The 8,229-nt window shown below is 58.8% G+C and overlaps 1 protein-coding gene across 1 annotated transcript; it reads right to left on the bottom strand.

The window, feature by feature from the left end:
* Positions 1-3,376: 3,376 nt before the first annotated feature.
* R3HDML (R3H domain containing like) lies at positions 3,377-7,072 on the bottom strand. Its single transcript, XM_040080169.1, is given in 6 exon segments — positions 3,377-3,509; positions 3,611-3,726; positions 4,769-4,901; positions 5,428-5,546; positions 6,811-6,837; positions 6,839-7,072. Coding segments are annotated over 6 exon segments (762 nt in total).
* Positions 7,073-8,229: the final 1,157 nt, after the last annotated feature.

The raw sequence follows: 8,229 nt of genomic DNA, 5'->3' as shown, positions 1-8,229 counted from the left end.
ACCACGAATGCTACAGCAGAAGTGGGTTAGGTGACACCCGTGGGACACTGCAGGCCTGGATCAAGGGAAACAACCACCCAAAGAGAGGCCACGAGCAAAGTGCAAAAGGTGGCCTGGGAGTCCCACAAACCCTCCTGCAGCCTGGGTCTGCACACATAGTGCCTGGAAGGTGGGTTGGGCAGGGGCTGCACGCTTCTAAAAGGGGAGGAGCAGGACATGAAAAATACGAGTGAGGAAAGGTAAGGCAGTATGATGGAGAGCCCCATGGGGTGTGATGGAAAGCCAGGGGAAGCGATGGAGAGCCCTTGAGAGTGATGGAGAGACATGAGGATCTGATGGAGAGCCACAAGGAAGTGCTGGAAAGCTCTGAGAATGTGATGAGAACCTCACAACTGTGAGACCTCAACTGGGACCTCACTCCACACCCTGGCCATGCCTAGGGAACCAGGGCTCCCAGGACACACGGGACCAATCCAGCTGTGTGGGGATGCTGCAACACAGGCACACCCTGAGGATAACCATGGGCCGATGTCAGCCCACGTGCATTTGTTGGCAGTTTGCGTCTGGCACAGCCAAGGAGCACAACACGGGGCTGCTCCAGGCTGGTGCCCACCGTGCCACGCCGGGAGCGCCGACACAGGCCTGCCAGGCATCTCGCCGTGGCCAGGTGCCCAGGCACACCTGATGCTGTGCCCCGCAGAGGCTGGAGGCCGCTGCTTGTCCAGGCTCTACGCTCCCTGCTGGGAATCCTGCCCGGCCGTAACGCCGGCCCTCGGCAGGAGCGCGGCGCTGGCGGCGCCCGCTGTGCCCACTCGCAGCCCGGGCACGCCACGGGCCACCTGCAGCCTGTGCATGGGGGCTGGCTGTGTGTGCTAGGGCAGCACTTGACCTCCTCTACACCGCTGCCACTTCTGCTGCGAGCCCAGCAGCAGCAGCAGCAGCAGCAGCAGCCCCTCCGGCAGCACGTGGGGCCGCTCCGCTCCCTGGGGCACGTGCCTTCCTCTTTGGGTCGAGCAGAGCGAAAGAGAGGAAAAACGCACACAGGATTCGCATCGTATCAGAATCAGCCAGGACCCTTCTCCTGCCTCCATCTCCAGCTTTCTCAGACGCCTGAGCCGGCGGGGAGGCCGGGCCGTGGGGCTGGGGGCTGCCGGCCGCTCCCAGCCCCGCTTCCCGCGAGCGACGCGGGGCCGGCAGCGCGGGCGATGGGAACGCTGTACTCACCATATGGAGCTTCCATCTTAGCGCTTAGCTGGGTGCTTACATTGACCATGTCTCGCCGGCTACTGCTATGGGGACTGGGGGCCAAAACCAGAGGAGGCAGAGGAATAAAAAAAGAAACCTAAATAAATAGATAAAAATGTCTCTCACTAAGGAACTGGGTGAAGGCAGGAGGGAGCGCGGAGAGGCAGGGCGAGGAAACCTGCCTCTCCTGTTATCTTATTGATTCGCTTAATCAGGGCTAATGTGGGTGGAGATGTTAAATAGTAACCAAGCTCTTATGGAAACCAATCTGCAAGGTGCCGTTGCTGTAGCTATAGTAACTGCTGCCAAGCTAGAAACTCAAACACGGCTTTTACTGGACTCTTTTGGGGCTCCCGCTCCCAGATGGTGTCAAGGCCGGGGCAGGCGCCGAGCTGGGGTTCACCCCCGGCCACGGGGAGTCACAGCGGCTGGATCCCACTCTGCCGTGCCCCAGGTGCTGCCGCGTTTTGTGCCGTCGCCCACCCACGGTGGGAAATCCGGGTCTGAGCCTGTACACAGCGAGGGAAAACGCATCGAGGGGGGCCAGGGGCCGTGGGACAAGTGTAGGGACTGGCAAGGACAGAGCAGAGCCTGGCTGGGGCACGAGGGGCAAAATGCCCGGGCCATGAGTCGGGGCTTGTCCGCCTGGTGCCAAACCAGAGAGGCTGCTTGGGGATGGGGAGCTGCAGGGATGCCGTGGTGGGATGCAGGGTGATGCTCTGAGCACAGGACTGGGCATGGGGTGCTTGCAGCTCCTCTCTGTCTCTCTGCTCCCCAAATTGGGGGTGGCATCACTCACGAGGTGCCACAGCCACTTATGGTCATCTCTGCTCCCTCGGGGACTGCTGCTAGACCTCATGGTGCCAGATGTGCAGATGGGCTCCCCAACCTCCCCATGAGGCTGTGGCAGCCCCTGTGCCGCTGGGGGCTCCATGACAGGAGCAGGCCAGGCTGCCAGGGGCTGTGCTGGGGCCAGCAGGGCCATGTGCCAGATGTGCATCGCTGAGAGGACACCAGGTACATGGGAAATACAGAGCTGAAGCTGAAAAAATGATTATCCATCAGCACAGAGCCTTCCACATCTCCTGTACACCTCAGGAAGAGGCCAGGCTGGAGGAGGCACAGGAGCCCCCTGACACCTCAGCTATTGAAACCTTGCAGCCCTGAGGGGGTAAAATTAAGGAAATTTGCTCCTCTGAACGGAAAAGCACATCCCAAGGGAGCATACAGTGGGGAGAGTGCTGCTGGATGCAGAGGGCTGCAGCACAGGAATCCACAGCTGGATGCTCAATTCCAAGGACTTGTAATTCAAAACCTGTAATGAGTTTGCTGAGTGCTGAGAGGTTCTACAGAGGGAGGGGATGAGGATAATAGGGTGCTCAGTGGCACTGGGGGCGAGGTGGAGTAGTGGGATGGTGCGGGTCAGCCTGGGCGGGACAGGGAGTTTGTGGCCCTTCAGCGTCATCACCACCCCGTGTCCCAGCAGTGCTGGCTTCTCCCACACGATGGAGCAAAGCGCCCAGGCATCTCCGGTGCCCATAGCCCGCGGCCCCACCAAGGGCTTCTGCCCCCTCCTCCTTTGCTGCTTAGCCCTAGAACCAGAACATAGGCACTGGTTCCGTGTTACCCCGAGGCTTCAGGCTGCGAGTGAGGGAGAACCAACAGCATGGGGGTCTCCAGGCTGCTTTATTGGGGGGCTCAGAGCTGGGGGCCCCACAACCAGAGGGGCTGCTGTGAAGCAGGAGCATGCTCGGGGCTCCCCACTTATCCAGCTGCTCACCACGAGGGGAACATCTTGGTATTCACTTACACCAGCCTCTGCCTTAGCACCGGGAGGGGGGCAGTGGGGAAAGCCCCCCGAGTCTGCAGAGCAGGGACCATGCCAGCCAGCCCCACTCCCCCCATGCACCCCTAAACCATCCCTATTTCAGGAAACAGAAAATGTCCCCAGTTCCCCCGAAGTGGGAAGCAGCCAGACAACACTGCTGGAGAGGTGTGTTAGAAAAGCGTTTTCCTACGTGGCATTAGGGATGAAGCAGGTTGGACAGCCAGGCTGCCGGCTGGGTCAGTGTTATAAATAATTCTTGTTCACCCCATCTCCATTCCCGGGGCTCCTCCTGGGGCTGCAGGCCTAGAACCAGCCGACTTGGTTGGATTTGACTCCGGTGAAGCACATGTTGTTGGAGCAGCCCCCGCCGTAGCTGGGGGGGCAGGCTGAGCACGGCCGCCCCACCTTGTAGGGCGCTTCTCCCAGCCAGTTGCCCCTAAAAAGACAGGAGGGCGTCACCTCTGAGCACCATCAGCCCAGTGCTGACTGGCGTGGGCAGGGGGGGGTGGCACGGGGGGCTCTCCCCCGGTCACTTACTTGATGGCGTAGTTGCAGACCAGGAGGATGGCGTGACGCCACGTGCTGCCCCACACCCGCACGTTGGCACAGGTGCCCAGGGCACAGCCCAGGCGGCTGGAGGTTGCCCACACCATCTGTGCCAGGACAGAGAACAGACGCTGTTGGTGTGCATCCACCCGGACATCCCGCAGCTGATAGCCCCAGGATGTCAGCACAGGGCTCTGGGATCGCACCCCAGCTGCCCCAATCTCCTTGGCTGGGTGCTGTCCCATCACAGGCAGTGCTTTGTTACCACAAGGTGACGTTTTGTTCTTCCTCTCTTACCTGCAAACTGCCCTGCACAGGACTGCCTTGCCAAGCTCACCTCCATGAGCAGCAGAGTCTGGGTCGCTGCTCCAATTTACCCAAATTAGCCCCTAAACCTCACACTGAGTCATGGCCAGCGGCTTACCCTGCAAACAGGGAGGTCGAGCAAAGACAAAAGCTTCTCCTAAAGCCTCTCAAGGTCAAATCTCTTCCATAAAAAGTGTATATTGCCCTTTTGCCACAGAGAGCATCCATGAGTATCCCCATGGATGAGCCACATGGGGATGCTGGTGCTCAGGTAAAGGTTGGAGCCATGACAAAGAGGTAATTAGGAGCTGGCACAGCTCTGCTGCCAGGCAGAGAAACAGAGGAGTTTTCCACCTTGTGCTGGCCAGGCTGTCTGGGGATGTGCCAGGGGATGAAGGGGCTGCATTCCCAGGAAGCCAGAGACAGCTGGGTGCTATGAAGCTGTTCCATCACAGAGAAGAGGATTCATGCTTGGCAAAAGTACAGAGCAGCTTATTTTTTCTCCTCACCACCGTTAGGTTGCCAGAGGTGCAGTGAGGAGACAAAGGCCAAAGGAGGGGAATAAACATTTAAAAAATGGAAACCTCTTTGTCAGAAGGTCCCAGCTGCTCCTCCAGTGGATTGTGAGCCCCTGGGACCTTCCTGCAACAGCCCAAAGGCTGGGAAAGCCCAGGGTGGGAGGGCATCGCCAGCAGACACGCTGCTAGCTGCCAGGACCGCTGCCTGATCTGAAGCTGGCAGCTGCCAGTGTTTGATCCTGGATGCCAGCTGCTGCTGGGAGAAGAGCTGTGAGCTGGACACAGCCCCCTGTGCACCTGGACCCCGGGGGGCTGCAGTGCTCACCTGCGTGTAGTGGCTGCAGACGGAGCCGCTGCATTTGGAGGGGCAGCGGGGGTTGCACTCGTGGGGGTGGGGGAAGGAGTAGTGCTGCTTCTCCTGGTGCCAGGATTTCACCATGTCCATGACGGAGCGGTACCTGCAACGGGGCTAAGGTAAGGTAAGGTGGATCTCCTCCACACCCGAGGTCATGGGAGAAGGAAAGGGAGGGAAAGCTCCACACTGAGGAAGTGGAGGAGAGGAACGGTTTGGAGCCAGGGCCCATTGGGAGTGAGCATTCCTGGGAAGCAGGGGGTGATGTCATCCTTGTGCCAAGCCCACTTGTGCTCAAGGCCAAAAGATCAGACACCCGAGGGCTCAGACACAGGGAGGAGATCCAGGACCCATATCCCTCTGGTCCAGGTGCCTGGCAGAGAGGGGAGAAATGGCATACTTCCCAAATGAGCAGCAGGCACTTCTGCTTTCCCGTATTTACCCATCTGTAAGAGCTGGGCCCTCCTCCTGCACCCCGGGGTCCTTGATGTGCCTCTCAGCTCTATCTCACTCCTGTGCAAAGCCAGCTCAGAGCCCCTCTGCTCCTTGGCTGAGGAGCTGCTGCTGCTCCCCCTGCAGCGCTGTGGGGTGTGAGGTTTCCCAGGAGCTCACTCTGCCTGCAGGGCACTCACCTGCCCGATTGGATGGAGAGGTTCTGTCCCACGTACTTCATCAGCTCGGGGGGGCCGTGGTCCCACAGGCAGCGTGCAGCCCACGCCTCCGCTGCCCTGGCCAGCCGCTCGTCCCACACCTGGCCACGGGAAAGGAAAAGGGCAGGCGGGAGTTGTGGCTTCCCAGAGGAGGGAAGAGGAGAAACCTGCTCCCCTGTGCTACGGGGGCTTTCTGAGCACCCATGAGCGTCCAAAAACATATGGCTCATGCATTAGGCTAGAAAACGCCCAGAGGAAGGAAGCACAGCAGCATGTCCAGGAGCAATGGGCCTCCCCAGCTGCTGCCGCAGCTCCTGGACACGCAGCACAACAGAGCAGGGATGCCCTGCAGCACTGCAAGCCCCGTGTGTGTGATTCCCTCCAGGAATGAGCTCCTGCACCCAGTGGAGCTGAGCACAGGGGTGAAGCCCTGCAGCCCTGTGCTGCCGCTGCAGCTCACAGCTGTGCCAGCCCTCAGTGCAGCCCTGGCCACTGCCTGACAGGTGAGCACAGCTGGCTCCTTCATGCATTACTTAAAGCTTCCTCACCCATCCTGAACGCCTTTGGGGAGATGCCTGTGTAAGTTATTTTGGAAGGCAGGAATTTAGGCCAAGCAAGAAGCAGTGCAGGATGCTCCCGAGCATGTCTGACCTGCCCTGGTACCCAGCACCCTGGGCTGCTGCGTGCTTCTCCCAAACCACACCCAGGGACCACCCAGCTGCTCCCTCAGAGCCCTGGTCCCCTTCCTGGGAGCAGAGCAGCATGTGGCATCTCCTGCCCTGAGGGTCCCACCCTGTGTGGGCTGGAAATAACTCCTCTTGGAGGAACTTTAGGGCTGGGTTGGGAGCTCCAAGCGGGGTGGACAGAACCTGGGGAAAGCTCTGCCCAGGGTGACCCTCATCTGGAGCTGCCCAACCTGTCAAGGCTGCGCATCCCCTCCTTGTCTCACTCCTGGATGTTTCTTCTCCTGGGAGCTGGTGCCACTTGGAACACTCAAAAAGGGACCCTGGAGATTGTGATGGAATCATCCCTCACTGTTGCAATCAGGGGAGAGGCTCCTACCCGGGCTTTGGGTTGGGACCTGAGCTTTTCATGCTTGTAGCCACGTCCCAGGTGTCCCAGACACAGGCCCACAGATCCTAAATCTTCCCTCATGGGGAAACATCTCTGTGCTGGGACTCCATCCCTCCTGCAAAGAGGCTGCATGGGTGTGCTCAGCCTCTGGCACACAAAAAATCCCCCAGAGCACGTGTTCAGCCAGGAGTTCAGCCAGCCCCCTGACATCCCTCCTAGGCTGGGGCTCCCACGTCCGAGGTGAGCCCCTGGAGCCCACCACAGCTCTGGACTCAGAACTGCCCAACTCACCATGTATTCCATGTTGGCGGCGGGGGGGGGACACCTGCGCCCGCACTCGGTTGTGGTAGTCCAGGATGACGCTCATGTCGTGGGGGGAGAGGTGTCGCTTCCTCCGGCCCCGCGGGACGCCCTGGCCCCACGGCGGGCCCGCGGCCGTGCCCTCGGCGGGGGACAGCAGCTCGGTGGCGTTGGGCAGCAGGAAGGAGCTGGAGAGCTGCGTCACCCAGCAGCCCAAGGCCGTGAGGTACAGGTGCAAGCGGAGCACAGCCATGCCGGCCCGATTTCTGCTCCTGCACGGAGCTAGAGCAAGGACAGCGGGGGATGCTGGTTCCTGCTGCTGGTGTGCGGATCTAGGAGAGAAAACAACACAGGCACCACTCAGGATTGCAAACGCCATGCAAACACCACTTCCCAAAATAAGGTGGAAAGAAACTTTCTTCTTTTTTTTTTTTTTTTTCCTATTAATAATACTAGTTTTTCCCTGTTAAAAATAGTAATATTTAAAAAGAATCTCTTTAATAACCTTATTTATCAGAGCAAATTCCCCAAGACTGGCAGGGAGATGCCTGGGGAATCGGTTTTCTTGTTTGTTTAAAAAAAGAGATAAATCAGTAGAAAGTCTCCCCCATTTTTTTTCACTTATGGCACGTACCTGTGGCACAGGGGATAGTTAGGAGTATGCTGAGAGTCACTGCAGCCGCCTGCCCTGTAACTTCCCAGGAGTTTGGTTTGTTGAATAAATCCCCAGCACAACCAGAAATCTCACACAGATAAAGAAATGCACGGCAAGGTTTAGAAGCAAGCATTGCTGAGAAAACCTAACGACTATTTTACCTCGGGAAAAGAAAAAGGAAAAAAAAAAAAAAAAAAAAAAAAAAAAAAAAAAAAAAAAAAAAGCGCCACTGCAAAAGCAGAGTATTTTATTATTTAAAAAAAAAAAAAAAAAAAAAAAAAACAACAAAAAAAAAAAACCCAACCACGCTGAAATATCCCCTCATCCGTCAGCCGATGCACCTCCTAGCATCCCTGCCAGCCCTTCCCGGAGCGGCGGGAGGATGTTCCAGGACTACGTACCGTGAGCCCCGAGCACGGAGCGGCGGCGGCGGCGCTGAGCTCCGGGAACAACCTGCCGGGGCAGATGCGGAGGCTCGGCTCAGCCCCGGCGGGCAGCCCGCTGCGGCCGCTGACGCACAGGCTGCATCTTAACTCTTCCCCCGGGGAACGTCCTGAAGTTTGGAAAGAGCCCTGCCAGGAGATTTATAGGCTGGTGGATGCCTCCGCGCACACGGGCTCACGCAGGCACACGGAGCCCCGCGCGGGGCCGGGGGGGAGCGAGCAGAGCACGGCTCGGTGCCTCGGCGGGCGGAGGGGCCGCTCCTCGCTGCTGCCTGGGCATTTGTTCAGGCTAGCGTCAGGGAGAGATTCCCA

The sequence above is a fragment of the Hirundo rustica genome, chromosome 16, assembly GCF_015227805.2.
Source record: "Hirundo rustica isolate bHirRus1 chromosome 16, bHirRus1.pri.v3, whole genome shotgun sequence".
Taxonomy (NCBI): Eukaryota; Metazoa; Chordata; class Aves; order Passeriformes; family Hirundinidae; genus Hirundo; species Hirundo rustica.
This window is presented reverse-complemented; position numbering and strand designations above follow the sequence as displayed.